At 34.2% G+C, this 16,350-nt stretch overlaps 1 protein-coding gene across 1 annotated transcript in view; it reads right to left on the minus strand.

Annotated features, from left to right (window-relative positions):
- LOC142351708 (phospholipid-transporting ATPase ABCA1-like) overlaps positions 1 to 16,350 on the minus strand; it is an 86,669-nt gene that overhangs the window by 67,126 nt on the left and 3,193 nt on the right. Inside the window, exons 3-5 of the mRNA XM_075403851.1 lie at positions 11,010 to 11,217; positions 4,974 to 5,003; positions 4,613 to 4,903 (exon numbers count right to left, since the gene is read on the minus strand). Of these exons, the coding sequence (XP_075259966.1) occupies positions 4,613 to 4,903; positions 4,974 to 5,003; positions 11,010 to 11,217 (529 nt within the window). The remainder of the gene's footprint in view (positions 1 to 4,612; positions 4,904 to 4,973; positions 5,004 to 11,009; positions 11,218 to 16,350) is intronic.

Raw genomic sequence — 16,350 nt, forward strand, 5'->3', positions numbered from 1 at the left:
CTATCAATGTACGTGGTATGTGTTTTATGAGAGAGAAAGAGAGAAAATAGAGTTAGTGTCAGAGAAATTGTACCTTCAAACGTTAGACAAAAATAAAGGCAGAGAGCAAACTTGCTACAATTTGTTGATTTAACTATGTCGATTGCCAGGGTTGTGTGCATTTTTACTTTTGTTGATAACAAGCTTTGCCCTTCTGCTCATGAAACGTCAAAATGACAAAAAAAATTGAATACTTCAAAAAGTTCATTTCGGATTTTACTGTCAATTCAACGATTACTTATGCACTTGCCTAAAAAAGTCCATGCCTATTTTTCCCAAAAAAGATAGCAAGCCATATAATATTGTTAATTAACTTTGAGAATGATTACATGCCAAAGGGAACATTTATAAGATTATTTGGTGTTGAGGTTTTTATGTCTGTGCATGTGTTTGTGTGTAAGTGTGCTCGTGCTTGTATTCGTGTATTCAAGGGTGTCCATTGTTTTATGTGATATTAATGTATTAAATTTTCTAAGTCTAATTAAATCATACCAAGAATAAAACAATGTTTCTAACCAAAACTATTCTACTTAGAGTACATTCCCACGACAAGTTATGATCTTTTCTACTAGAAAAAATAGGTGAGTATACATAACTCACTTTGCGGTTTCATTGCTGTTCATCATTTTTTTCAAAAAAGGGGGAAAATATATGCGAGGCGGGCTTTTTTCTTCAGTCGAATTTTGAGCTTTGTTCACGAATCGTAGAGAAAAACGAAGAACACAAGTTTGTAGCCCTCAGGATCCAGTTTTGATTTTCATAAAAAAATGTATCAGAAAGTTGAAAAAAGGGGAACTCAGAAATTTTAGAAGGAAAAAGAGCAATCGCATTACAGTTTCAAGCCTAAAAAGCACTAAATTAAATTATATGACCAAAAAAACTTCGTTTTTTTCGAAAACTTTTTTAAAAATAATTCTATTCGTCGCTGTTTTCTGCTAGTTAAAAACTATAACCCCAACCAATTTTTTTGTGTATCAAAAAGATTATCGGGCAACAGACGACTTCAGGTAATTTAGAGCTCTCAAAACAACCAAAATCAACTTTAAAAAAATTAAATTAAAAAAGAAAATGCATTTTTTCTAAAATCTAGAGTTCTTCTTGCAAAAATTTATATTGTAATCAGAATAAAACGTTTTATTATTTTCAAAACCTTTGAAACGTAAAAAAATGAAATAAAATATTTTCTCAGAGCCGATTGCCCAAACTATTCTTCTCTAATAAAAAAGTACAGATGAAAGTTGGAGGGTATATGGTTTATCAGGTTGAAAATCTTTTTCATGTTCACAATTTGTTTTGGGCAACAGAAAATAATGTTTTAGTTCTCTGTATTTTGAAATTGCTCTTTGGACTGACCTTTTCCACTCTTTGGGAGCTTCTGTTAAATTGAAAACTAAATCCGTCATTTATTGCAAAACTAACGAAAACGAAAAATTTATTATTTAAAAAAAAATTTCCTTTCTTCAATTCTCAAAAAAAAACTTTTTTTCTTTAAAAATACTCTTACTCAAAAAAGGAAGAAGGCCAAACAATGAGTTTGCTGATAACCGAAGCTCCCCAAAACTAATAAATGAGAGACTTTACGAAAAGCTTTAACTTTCCTTTACATTCTAAAAACAGCTAGAGGCAGAGTGCAGAAACAGTCAGAAGTATTGAAAAGTTTACAAATTTTTTCATTAAACAAGTTTTGCTAAAATTGTGTGTCCAAAACAAATCAGAACCAAAACTGCGTTTATCAAATCCTTTAAAAGTCTGCATAAGTCTTAAAAGAAAACGAATGGGCTGATTGTGCTCATGAAACATCAAAAAAACAACAACATTTCAAAAGAAATTCAAAGTGCCTTTCCGATAATAGTGTCAATTATGTGACTACTGAGACACAAATGCCTACACCTAGTAAAAGTCTACACCTAGTTTTTCACAAAAAAAAATTCCAGATACAAATGAAGACTGGCAGCCGTTTTTGTGAAAATCAAGTGAAAAAAGAAAAAAATTTCAAATTTATTTTTTGGGGTCTTGGGATTTACATTTTTGTGTATGTTAAGGTATGCATGGGCACGGTTCTATCAATGTACGTGGTATGTGTTTTATGAGAGAGAAAGAGAGAAAATAGAGTTAGTGTCAGAGAAATTGTACCTTCAAACGTTAGACAAAAATAAAGGCAGAGAGCAAACTTGCTACAATTTGTTGATTTAACTATGTCGATTGCCAGGGTTGTGTGCATTTTTACTTTTGTTGATAACAAGCTTTGCCCTTCTGCTCATGAAACGTCAAAATGACAAAAAAATTGAATACTTCAAAAAGTTCATTTCGGATTTTACTGTCAATTCAACGATTACTTATGCACTTGCCTAAAAAAGTCCATGCCTATTTTTCCCAAAAAAGATAGCAAGCCATATAATATTGTTAATTAACTTTGAGAATGATTACATGCCAAAGGGAACATTTATAAGATTATTTGGTGTTGAGGTTTTTATGTCTGTGCATGTGTTTGTGTGTAAGTGTGCTCGTGCTTGTATTCGTGTATTCAAGGGTGTCCATTGTTTTATGTGAGTGCTTTGAATGTATGAGAGGGGGGAAAGGATAGTAAATTTGAGAGAGAGAGTTCATTCAAATGTTAGACACGGATAAATGTTAGATACAAATAGAAGCAGCAGAGCGCAAAAACTGTTGCGCTCAAATCTGTCTATTGTCAAAACTCTGTATTTAAATGTCGCTGATGACACCTCTAGCAGAATCAAAATTTTCAATTGTCACGTTTTGCTTATAAAATATCAAAAATAAAAATAACCGAAACAATTTTTTTTAAAATACGTTTCAAAACTAAGTGTCAATTACAATTACAGATGAAATTGCCTTAGAAAATTCAAACCCAGTTTTATAGAAAAAAAAACAGAGAAGACCTAAATGAGCCGTGACGAAGCTTGAATAGTGACCAATTGACAAAAACAAAAAATAAAAGGCTTTTTTGGTGTTGCGCTTTGTATTTGTATGTTGGTGTTTGTTTGTATAATGGGTGCTGTGTGTGTATGTGTGTGTGTTTGTATGGCAATTCTTTGTTTTTCAGATTATACTACACTTATCTCTCGACAATTTGTTCTTTAGAAAAAAAGGCGGAATTTTTTTTGGTACAAACAGTACAAGCAATTTTCTCCAATGCATATAACGTGCAACCTTGGGAGGTATGTTGGAATATTCAGAGCTAGGCAGAGACATCTGCAAGCCATATTGTTTGCGAAAAAACACTTAACAGGTGATGGCACAAAAAAAAATACCAATCCAATCTTGGAAACAACAAGCCTCACGCTATACTAAGATCTATATAGATGATTGTTTCAAATGAGTGAGTTCAGCAAAAAGAAAAAACGATTTGTCTACGTTTTGTCGCGTTTTGTGGTTTTATAACCGACTATCGTCGGGTGAATTGCTCTCCAACTAGGAGCAGTTGGCTTTGTCATTAGCTAGCCACAGTTTAGTGAGGCTAGCTTTGGCTTAATTGAAGGGGCGTGTGGTGAGCGCAGCGGGGGTGGGGTCATCAGGGGAGGGGAAAGAGAGCTGATGGGGGCTGGGGTCGGGGCAACAGTGAGGGGGGATGGTAACGGACGGTGGGAGGTGTTTTTTGGCTAAACGGGACCCTTACGGCCTGACCGATGTGCAGAGGCGGGGACTGGTTGGGGGGGGGGGTATGTTTGGTTTGTTTTGGGGGGTCTTCGCCCTTCAAACCATAAGTATCAGTCTCCAAATCAGTTTTGTACATCGCGTGAATCGCATACTTGGAGACTAGTGAGCTGAAAAGCTCTAAGAGAACTTAATGACCTCTGGGCTCTACTTGTTTATCCCGTTTTTGTGGACAAATAGTCAAATGGGTCAGACCGAAAATCGGTCAAGCAAAAAATTGCATAAAATAGACCAAAAGGACTAATATAATTGCTACGAACTTCGTTTGGGAGCAATTAATAATGGTAACTCCGAATTTATCTCGGGACATCAATATGCTGTATCAACATCAAAACAGTTATTTTTTATTACTGCAACTTCCGATCCGCATTTTTTTTAGTTTTGTGAAAAATTTACCTACCCATTTCTCAAGTAAACAATCCTCTTCGATCGACACTTCAGACCTTTCTTGTTTTAGTGTTTCAAATTTTGTTTTTCTTTTGTTCTTAAGACCTGGAGTCGCAAATTTGTGTACGAATAATTTATTTAGCCAATACTAACAACCCACTACCAACTACCATTTTGTAAACATATAATGTTTCAATAAAGTTAACAATTATTTTGTTTGCCTCGTTAATTTTTTCAAAGTAAAAACGCTGCTTGCTTTTTTACAAATCTCTAGCTTACAAAATATGTCTCAAAGAACGGCAAGTTTTCAACCGGCGTGAAACACTCAACTTCTGTTTTCCTCCGAGAATTGACGGATGTATTGGCACTTTATTGGAAACTCAGATAACCAACCTTGCCATTTTTTGAATCATTAATTTCTCACAAAAATGCCAGGCACAGAAGTCCGTTGATGCCTAAAATATAATTTTACTGCTGCCTTCCGAAGTAAAATTTTATGAATTTCATATACCTTCAATTTGTCGCAATTGTCTGGTAAACCAACATAGGGAGGGAATTCTTTCTTGCCCGATTTCGGATCTGGGCACGGAGTCCAGCTGCCATTCGGCATTAGAGCGTTACTGAGATCCACTGTTGAGTTAGCTTCCGAAAGTCCCTCCACGAAAGATACCATATCAAACTGGGAGTTGTCAAGAGCCTTTTTGGTCTCAGGAGTCAATGCAGGTACAGATGTAGTATTAAACATCCCTCCGGGTTCCAATACTTTGTCCAGGTTGTGCTTTTCAAGTTCTCTGATCAGATCCTGCCAATAATGTTAATTTGGAACTGCTCGAAGGTGTATATTCGATTTTTACATGTTCAGATTGACTCACCTTGCCAGAGATAAGAAACGTCATCAGGGTCTGAAACAGAATATAACTAAATTATTTTTGAGACACAACGATCATGTATGATTCCATAGATTTCATAGAAGGATCATGTATAACTTTTTAAAGGACAATACTAGGAAATACGTTATGATTTGCATCACATCAAACATGATCCTTGTATGACTTCTAGGAAATGGCGACCCGGGTAGTTATTCAAGAAAAAGTTAAACAAAAATTATAATTACAATAAAAAATGTTGATCTCCTTTGAAATGAGTCAAAGTAAAAAGATTTAAACTGTAGTGCAGAATATTTTATTTTTGTACGCATAAAAACCCTCAGTATCTTTGAATTTTTGGAAGTTTCTAGATAGAGCCAAGACTAAAATTGTTTTTGGATGATATCGTTGTTTTGTTGCCCTTTATAATAACAAAGCAATGCGGTATTGCTATTTTTAAAGCAAGAAAACTTTGTTTAGCCGTTTTCCTTAAAATCGAAAATAATAAAGAAGTTTTGCTATCTGTATTTTTTAACAAAATAAAAGCTACAAACCGTCAAACGTACTATTTAACGGTTCAAACCAAAATCATGCCATACGTCTTCTATAACTTTTCGCTGTCTCATTTTTAAATACTTGTTGAAACTGAAATTTCGCAGCATTTTTGGATTTATCGACTATTCAGAAAAAATGTTGCTGTTAACGACCAAATAAGCCGCTCTCTAAAAATACGGAGTCGAGGGTAGAGTTGGGGAAGGTCTCAACATAGAGGCACTATAAAAATTAGATAGGGAATGCGGACTATAACAGCGTACAGCATATCGTTTTATCTCTTAGAGCCATTTCTTTCAGTTAGTGTCTCAATTTTTATAGCAGAATCAATTTACTGTCAAATTGACCCTTATAGGTTTCATTTCCAATTTTTCGATTATCGTAGTTGAGTTTATGAGAATTTATTCTCTGGATGATTTTCTGCATTTAACAAATAGAAAAAATTTGGTTTAAGAAGAGCTGGTTGATGAAGTGCAGGTTGTTTATGTTAACTTAGATATATCAATTTAAATTTAAGATATATCAATTTAAGATACATCAATTTGTTGCTTTTTTGCAATTTTATGACATTCATTCAAAAACTTATCAAAATTTAACATCACAGCATCGTGTGAAAAATGATTCAGTTTTCCATTCTCCATTAGACCGTCTTTAGTGTATTCTTTTGAAGTCATATCATTAAACAAAAAAAAAGTGCTTGAGGTCAGTATACAAGTTAAACACAAAAGGACCCCGAACCGTTCTTTTGAGTACACGCAAGGCAACATTTTCTGAGCTTTCATAAAAACCAAGATACTCTAACTTAAGGTTTAAAACCTTATTAATTTTAAAAGAATCAAATTACTCGGAAACGTCGAAAATCAACAGCTACAAAATTGTGCTTCTTACTTTTACTTCCGAAGTACTCAGTGCAATATTCTAAGGAATAATTGGTTGAATATTTTTCTAAAACTATAATGACACTTACGAAATAATTTATTGTTGTTAAAAGATTGATTAAATGGTTTTCTTAAAATAATTTCAAAAATTTTGGACTTCCGTTTAACACTTATGGCAAACTAAACAAAAATGCTGCTAATTCATTAAAATTGAAGAAGCTAAAAATCTTTTTAAAAAAACCTGAATTCAGTAATTATCGACATTGAACGACCTTCCAATTTTTATTAAAGTAAATCGTCTTTCTTTAGAATCGAGAAAATTTGCGTTGCATAACTTTGTGATCCCATTACTCACATGACATGAACACTGACAGAACTGATGCAACTATGATCTTGTGTGATATTTCATGAAACAAGCTACATTTTTCCAGAAAATTTTTCCAGTAATTCTAGGCATCATAAAAATCAGGCATCATAAAAGTCAGTAATTCTAGGCATCATAAAAATCAGTTTTGCATTCTCCATTAGACTGTCTTTGGCGTATTCTTTTGAAGTCATATCATTAAACAAAAATAAGGGCTTGAGGTCAGTATACAAGTTAAACATAAAAGGACCCCGAACCGTTCTTTTGGGTACACGAAAAGGAACTTTTCTGAGCTTTCATCAAAACCAAGATACTCTAGCTTAAGGTTAAAAACCTTATTAATTTTAAAAGAATCAAATGACTCGGAAATGTCGCAAATCAACAGTTACAAAATTGTGCTACTTAGTTTTACTTCCGATGTACTCAGTTGGACTTGCGTTTCACACTTATGGCAACCTAAAAAAATGCTTCTAATTCATTAAATTTGAAGAAGCTAAATTTTTTAACACTTATGGCAAACTAAACAAAAATGCTGCTAATTCATTAAAATTGAAGAAGCTAAAAATTTTTTTAAAAAAAACTGAATGCAGTAATTATCCACATTGAACTACCTTCCAATTTCTATTAAAGTAAATCGTTTTTTTAGAATCAAGAAAAAGATTTGCGTTGCATAACTTTGTGATCCCATTACACACATGACATGAACACTGACAGAACTGATGATTTTAGTGAGCAACTATGATCTTGTGTGATATTTCATGAAACCAGCTACATTTTTCCAGAAAATTTTTCCAGTATTTCTAGGCATCATAAAAATCAGTTTTTCAAAATTTAGGTTAATCTGCATCCGGCATACTATCATTGACAAGAGACAGTAACTGCTCAAAATATAGTTTTACAGAATAAAACACGCCTCTTTATAGATTTTATCTTTATCTTTCGCCGGCCTAATTATTTCAATTAGAATTTTGCACTAAAATTGGCGGTCAAATTTACAGCAAAAAACAAGCAGAAATTTTTCATTTTTATATACAAAGACCAAATTCTATACGAAACGTGTTCATTTTGATCAAAATAATTCTGAACGTGCATATTCTTTTCGTCAATTGATCAAATTTTGAGAAGGAACAAAAGACTTGGCGCTGAATTCAACTTGTATTTTTACTCAGAAAATTGGAAACCTACTTCAATTTTAGCATCATAGTGACCTTTTTAGATTTCAAGAGCAGCCAGTTTGCAAAGCAAGAGTCTTTTTAGCGTTTACTTTTGTTAACAATGTTGATTCTTGAGAGAAGTTTGTAATTCGAGCTACGCATCTGGCCCAAGTGCCATCGGGTTTGCGATGCCTGAACATAGCTTAACATATAATTATTTATAGAATCAGAGCTTTCCAGTCAAATTTTGCAAAAAAAAATAAATTTTGCTAATCAAAATAAAGAAAATAAAACATGGCCAAAAATGTCAAGCACATTTTTGCAATTTCACGACCATACAAGATTCAAATTTCAAAAACGAAATCAATTTCGGTGCACTTTAAAAGTTCACATTTAAAACCTTTAGGAATTACCTAGAAGGCTTCAAAAAATTGTGTAAGAGTTATTTTACGACTATACCAGATTCAAATTGAAAAATGAAGTCAATTTAAGAGCACTTTTTCCAGTTCACGTTTAAATTTTTAAAATGAAGCATGTAAACTAACAACATAAAGGCTCAAAAATATGTTCAAAAAATTCGCATGACCAGTCACCAAGGGCTTTTATTATATATTAAATTTGACGATCCAACTGAAGCTGTTCGTATAAAAAAGACAAAGCGAATGGAGGTTTGTTGTGCGAAGCACAGCAGATGTTCCAAAAAGTTGCTGTTTTCTGCTGAATTTTTTTTTCAAAGTTACTCAGAAATTTCAAGAAGGCCAGAATTTACAATTAGATGGTAAATTACAATGAAAAGGCTGCGGTTGTTTTGTACACGTGTCGTTACAGAAAAATAACAATGAGAAATACCATGCCCAATGTTACTCAAACGATGTCTAAATACTGGAAGCATTGTCGCAATTATTAGTTGTTTTAGAAAAATTAACAATAAATTACTCAAAGAAGAATATAAATCGCTATCTTCCAACACACAAGACTTAAGAAAGAAGATCTATCATTGAGAACCTAAAGCGCATAAAACTCGGAGTATCAAAAGAAATTGTACAGTAACACAATTTCCTGCTGTATTGAAAAAATTGTATGTTCACTTTTCCAAAAACCATCAATTTTAGAGCATTACAAAATCAGCACAAAAAGCATCTCTGTCACCAATATGAAAAAACAAAAACCAAAAAACAAAAATAGGAACATCAAACCAATCACGCCGTTTTTGGTTTAAAAAAGGCTTTGAACTCAAAAACCACTACTTGGGACGTCCAAAAAATATAACTAACAAAGCATTGCCTTCTTAAATGGTTAAAAAATATCTGTAACATATATTCAAAAAAATAAGGCAAAAATGCAAATTAATTTTTTTTGGTGAAAACTTCTTAACCCGGACTGCTATTACCGGAGAACTAAAACCCATAAACAGCAATGAAAGAAGAAGCTAAGATAGGTATTTTTTGATAGCTCTAAATACAAAATATTCGTTTTGTTGAGTTTTTGATTTCTGGGATTCAAAATCTCAACAAAGACACAAAATATCAACAAAGACACAAAAATCAGACACTGAATATCCTAATATGGAACTTTGTCAAATACTTGCAATAAAAAAGGCAAAATCTTAAAAGTTGAGAGCTTAGGCAGACACATTTTCTCAATTCCCGTAAACACTTTGGAAAAAGATAGCAACATTCCCCCTTTTGCTACTTCGTTGTGAAAAAACTACTTTTTTTACTCTTCAGTGATATCAAAGATTGAAAAATGAGTGAACATATCGTTTAAAAAAGAGTAAGAGATAAAATCAAGACAATTGAAAATTTTTGAAGTGTTGAAAAGCAGGAGGATCGCTAATAAATGTAACAAAAAATTTAACATACTCAAGATAGCGTACGAAAGCAAACATGCACGCTCATATCAACACTCGTACAAGTGTTTTGAGCAAAAAATAGATCAGAATTAAATTAATCGTGTTTTCGAACGAAGTAAGCGAAGATTTGAAATTCTACTTCCCCAGATAGATTCGTTTTTTAAGAATTTTTGAGTGATACCAGTTTTAATTCTCTATGCAAAAGATAAAAAAGTGCTCCAGGAAAAAAATTCATCTCCCCTCCCAAAAAAAACATAGCAGGACAAGTCCTGACGCACAATTCAAAAAAATTTCATTGACTAAACATAAAACGAGACCTAGAACGAACTATGGGTGAATTGGAAAAACCTTTTATTAAAAAAAATCAGATCAAAAAAACTAAAAAAAAACAGCAAATCAAAGTCAAAATGCCGCATGCGAACAAAAAAAAAGCATAGGCGAGAAATGAAAATTTCGTTCAAACAAAAAACAAGGCCTAGAATGAGCTATGAATAAATTGGGAAAACCATTAAGAAGAAACGATTTACAAAAAATCGAAAAAAAACAGTAAAAATCAGAGTGAAGTTGCCGCGTGTGAACAAAAAACCACGAGCGAGAAAGCGAATTTTTGTTCAAACACCGTTTTCTCACCGTACTTTAAAATTGAAGCGAAAAAAATCACGCCGCAAAACCACTCGCTTTTTTGCCCCATTTCCTGTTTCGGCGTGACCAAAATCACTACTGCAATTTGACTTCAAAAATCATGAAAATATGTGAATAGATCTTAAAAAAAAGACAGCGCCCCAATACAATTCAAATTCTTTGAACTGTAAAAAAAATGGGGTTGGAATAATAAGATTTAAAAGCTCCAATATGTCTATCATGTGGGGTTTGATCTAAATTGTAAATCATATCGATTTTTAACAGCCATTTCAGGTGAACTTATCAAATTCTTCCTGAGAGCAATTTAAAAATGCTAATGCGTGAAAAAAGTACTTAAAATGGTCAGAGGAGAAAACCGTAAAAGCAAACAGAAATAAAAAATAATTGCAACAACCTTCGTTTGAAATCAATTAATATAAGATATGCATTCCCTAATCTTTTCCGTTTGTGACCACCCCCCCCCCCCCTTCAGCAGCTTAGTGGGTGCATCATTTGACCATTCAATTGCACTCGCCAAATTTTTACAATCATGAACGATGTAATGACATGTGCTCTGTAATTGGGATAGGGCAAACGGAAAAGATCCACATTCTGCTTAACCTGGGTGTCATCAGCTGACATCAGTTGGGCAAAAGAGTATAAGATTTTTTCATAGTTGGTCTCCAACTCCACTGTTTCTGGTGGGTAACTGAAGCACGTAGATTTTGCGTAGCAAGCCAGGGTTTTGATGAGGGGTACAAAGCCAGCGGAGGGAAGAGATCTGCTGTGTATATGACAGTCGCCCTTATTTGATGACTCTTGGTCCTTTCTAAAAACAGTAAGAAAATAAAAGTCGCCCCTCACCAGACAACCAGGTCAATTCTTACCTGTAATTTTTTTCCGCTGTTATCCCGACCCCAGATTTCTTCGGTAGCTAATTGAACTATTTATGCCCCCCCCCCCCGGTCGCCGTCGAAGGCGATTGTTCGGGCAATTGAGGGTCTATAGGTTCAAGTCAGAATAATTTAAGAACCTTGTTTTAGAGCACTCGATATCTCATAACCGCTAGTTTGAAGCCCTGTGAAAGCCATTATCGATGTCAGAATACCCACTTTTCTGTTCAAATAAAATTCTTTGGTATGATCCTACTGTGAAACCAAAGAAATAACATGACCATTTCGTGATTACCAAAAAATCTTGTATGATCATTTTATGATTAACAAGAAATCATATGTGATCTTAGTATTATTACAGGACCCATACATCTTTTTCTTCAATGGAATAACTTTTCTTCAATGCTGAAACAAAAACATTGAAAATAACTTTACTAGTTATGATAACTCTCTTCTTAGTTTGCTTATATCTTTTTAATTATTTAGTTTTTGGATTGCTGATTAAATGGCATATTTACATCGCGGTATGCTGGTTGACGTTCTGGACAATCTCGGGCAGTGTGCTCATTGCTAGCACATGTTCTGCAATATGTTCTCATTGGTGTAGGAGATCTTTCGGTACTCCATTACTGCAGTCCTTTCGATGCAAGTTTGACCTTCCTCTCGAATAATGTCCTCGACCTCTCTGAAAAATTCCATGGTTACATCCTCTGCTGTTGTAGTTACTGTATCCGCGGCCACTTTGGTTTCTATTCTACTGGTATGTTTTTCTGTTGTAGTTGTAGCCTCTGTATTTATTTCCTCTTCTGTAGCTAGGGTACTGAGTACTCTCCACTTGCTGATGCGGTGGCTCTGTTACTTGTATTGATGCTATTTCTGCTGCCATTATGCTTTCTAAGGCTTGGGCCACTGTAGGATTTCTTGATGTGTCAAATGTATTGAAAGCCGTGGTATATTGAGGTTCGGGGTTTATCTGATGAATTCGGACTCGTCTTTTAATGATAGCGCACAGTTCGTTTACTGTGATGTGATTCTCTGACAGCAAAACTTACGTTTACTTGACGGGCTTGCCTTGAAAGAATTGTTCTCTTATTCGTCTTGTTCTTTCGTCATTGCGGTCCATGTGAGCTGCAGGGTCGTCCACAATTGCGAGGTTGGCGAGGCGTTGCAGATCTGAGGAAGTCATCTGGTTGTTCATTCACCGGATCAAACTTTCTCGATTGCAGATCAAGCTCACAGTTTCTTCTTTGGTCTGCTCCAGCATATCGATTGCGTAGTTGTTCAGGCGAATCGTCTAGGTCGTTAGAAGGTAAATTTGAGTGCATTTTCGGCTAAGTGTAGGTGATAATATCATGCAAGTCGGTGATTCGCTTCAAGAATTCTAGATAATGCAATGCTTGCTCCCAATAGTCCTTCAAAATCAGGCCAGTTTTCGTTTGGTAGTTCTGAGAATCTTTTCAGATGTACGTAAGGCGGACTTGGATATGCCATTTTCTCTTAATCTGTTCGTTAATGAAGAATTTTTGTGGAACGAGCAATTCGTTCGCTTGTCCAATTTAGCTATGTCAAAGAATTTGCAGTTTAGGCTATTTGGTTGGTCTTTTTGTTCTTCTCTGCAAATTTTTTACTTACTTTTCAGTCGATTGTTTTGTCGTTGAAGAATACGAACGGGTTTCTAGGTTGATAGCCTTACAACAGCGTCATAGAGGTAATTTTGTGGCTTGCGATGTATTTTATTTTTGCTCGCAAAGCAAATAGGTTGATTGCTCATATACTTTGGAATGGGCAAAGTTGGTTTTTGCTTTGAGTGTGGTTATTTTCTCGGTATCGATAATTTTGGAAGAATATGTAAAGTTCTGAGTTTTTTGTGATACGGATCCGTTTGATTGTCTTCTTGTGCAATAAAATAAGAGCTATTTTCTGTGGTTGTTTCTCTAACGATTCGCAGATTGTAAGTTTTTCCGTTAATGGCTAATTCCAAGAGATGCAAATTTTTCCTCTTTTTTTAGAGAAGTAAGCGTTCAACATCTCTGTTGCCATATGATAACTCTCTTCTGAGTTTGCTTATACCTTTATTATTGTTTTAGAGGCCGCTGTGTAGGAACTGGTGCCAAGTGCTATCTTGTATGAAGACAGCTATCGTTGCAATTTCCTTTTCAATAAAGACTTTTAATTGCGAGTTTTTGCTTAGTGCTATTCGGAGCTCGGGTTCGGTAAAAACGCTAGATTTCAGCAACAAGTTTGTTATTCTAGTTTTCTAGCAAGCAACTGAACTGTAGTGAGCAGAAACGTCTGTGTGAATTTCAAGATAATAAATGCGTGCTGTATAAATTTATAAAAGTCTTTTTCGACCAATCAAAATTCAGCATCATCATACTAGTCTTCTCAGTTGAAATAAACATTACAAGCAGCAGAAGAAAAGCTCTTTGGGCATCATAACTGCAGTGTAAACCTTAAAATTCAATTGATCCTAGCCATTGAACTGTCAGGAAACATTGAAAACAACCCATTTATTAAAGGCTCCATGTATTACAAGTTTAAGGCAACAAAATATAAATTTTAAAATAATATAGAAGTCACTGTCACATTACTTTACCCTTTGTAACGCATCGCCATAATACCCATTGTGCCAAAACACGGAGTGCCCTATTTTTCCAAAACCACCGAAATAGTCAATGCGAAAATTGATTATTTTTGATCTTTAATTCAATTATAACCGTTGAGTTAAATAATCGCATTACAAATAAGGAGTGCTAAGGTTGCAGGTTGCCGGAACTTGGAAAACATGGTGAGGCCGTAGTTGAAAGTTTTAGACGGAAACCGTACTATGATCTTGTATAGTTTTATAAGGACCGCAGTAAAGTTGTACTAAGATTTCTAAGTCACGGTATTAAAGCCTTATCAATATTAATAAGATGCCGTGATAAAACCGTATCAAGTACCGAGTTGAAGTTTCATTAATTTTGTACAAAGATGTCAGACTGTCCATACTTGATTTCTTAGTACAATCCTACTATGAAACCAAAGAAAAATATGATCCTTTTATGATTACAAAGAAATCATATATGATCCTAGTATGATTACCAGGAATCATAAACCTTTTTTCTTGTAATTACCTTTCTATTTTGCATCGATAGGCCATCACTTATTTGATTCCCCGTAATCTCCAAAAAACCCTTAAATGTAGTATTATTTTGAAAGTCGGGTGCTAAAGAAAAGAGTCTATCAATATGACTAAAATGTCGATATTCTCTAAAGCCAGCGCATACCTAAAAAGCTCATTTAGAGGAAGGCTGTAAAAAATATTGGTGTATATAACTCCAAAATCATTTTCTAAATACATAAACAATACAAATTTACCGTTTTAGCGACATTGAATATTTTTTTACCGTAATTTGTGGTATTAGTCAATGTTTGATGTGTCATATATGACCTTGTATGATTTCCGAGATATTTTTCCACTTCTACAAAAAATGGCGATCAAACATTTTTTTTTCCAACTTTTAAAACTTTTGTACTCTGACGAAATCATATAGACCGTTGAATGACTACTAGCAAATAATACAACTCAAATATAACCTAGTATGATTACGAAGAACCATGTATTACCTATCTAAGGACGTTCTATGATGGGTGGGTAACCGGATAAGGTGCCGTATTAGGGCCGTTTGAAGATAAATAGGGGGTGCTAAGGCCATATCAAGCTTAACACCAAGACGTACTAAGGCCGTGTCAACAGAATTAAAATGCCGTACTAAGGCCGTATCAAGAGTAAAAAGGTGCCGTGCTGAGACCCTATCAAAATTAAAAAGAAGTCGTAAAATAAGAAAACAGAACGACAACAGTCGCAAAACTCTCTAGTCATAATAAGCATACTTGATCACTTAGTAAGTGAAAGTCAATTGTGATAGTGTCATATTAATTCGCTCGAGGTTTTCAGGCATGTCCAAATAAGCTACTGTTACGTGGTATATATACTTTATGACAATAAAAATAATCTCAATTAGGCCTTATTAAGCTTAAAAAATCTTTCTGGTGATATTAATACTAGTGTAAATTGAGCATATTTTGGATACATTGGCACTTTGGTACCTCGGCATATTTGTATTGGGTACTTTGGTATTGTGTACTTTGTGGGTATTAGGTTCTGGGTATTTTGTCCTAAAATCTAAAATGACTAGTTTAAACATGATTGTACAAATCAGGTCTGATAAATTTAACTTCAGGGTTAAACTTTAGGTACTTTGGCACATAGAGTATTTTGGTATTGCTATTACGTTCTGACACCAGAAGTCACAGTAGTTCCATTTTTTGCTGAAAGGTTTCAATTTTGTCCACATCCAAAGGGGTAAATATCTTTGCCCAATTACAAGCTTCCAAATTACAGGATTTGAAACTGTGAAGCAAGCTCCAAAAAATTTCACTCTGTGAGCATTGAATCATTTCATCTAGGTGCCTCCTTGATAAATGATTCATTTTCCAAGGTAAAAAGCTGTAATTTGATATCTTTGTTCTAAAACAGTTAGACTAAAAATTTAAAAATTACATTTTAAAAAAGGACACTGATTTTTGACCATGGTTATCAATATCTACTGCTTGTGTAACGCCCAGAAACGTCTTTAAAAAATGGAGTTTCAAATCTGTTCAAAAAATTACAGCCGTTCAGTCAAAAACCTTAAAACCTGTGTTTCGAGGAAAATAAAGTCTGCCTGATTCCAAATACCGAAAATTGAGTGTTCAAAAGCTGCTTCGCGTAAAAGATACACCGAATACCTTTTTTGCGCACTGCAACTTGGTTTGCACCGCGCTGAAAACCTAATTTTTGAAAATTGTTTCCAGATGAAAACAAAATGAACGCAGGAAGAACTGCTTAGTTTGCAGCAGATTGAACAAATGTTGCATCTTGCGCCCGGAAAAATTTGCGTCCTAACATTAGAAAATGAGATCATCATTTCGCAAAAAAAATTATTTATACCTAGGCCATAAACCTCAAATTGTGAAGTGTATTATTATCAATGGAAAAATTTAAATCAGGATGATGTTTCCAACATCAATTACCACAATAATAA

This window comes from Convolutriloba macropyga, chromosome 13 (genome assembly GCF_964194025.1).
Source record: "Convolutriloba macropyga chromosome 13, txConMacr16.3, whole genome shotgun sequence".
NCBI lineage: Eukaryota > Metazoa > Xenacoelomorpha > Acoela > Convolutidae > Convolutriloba > Convolutriloba macropyga.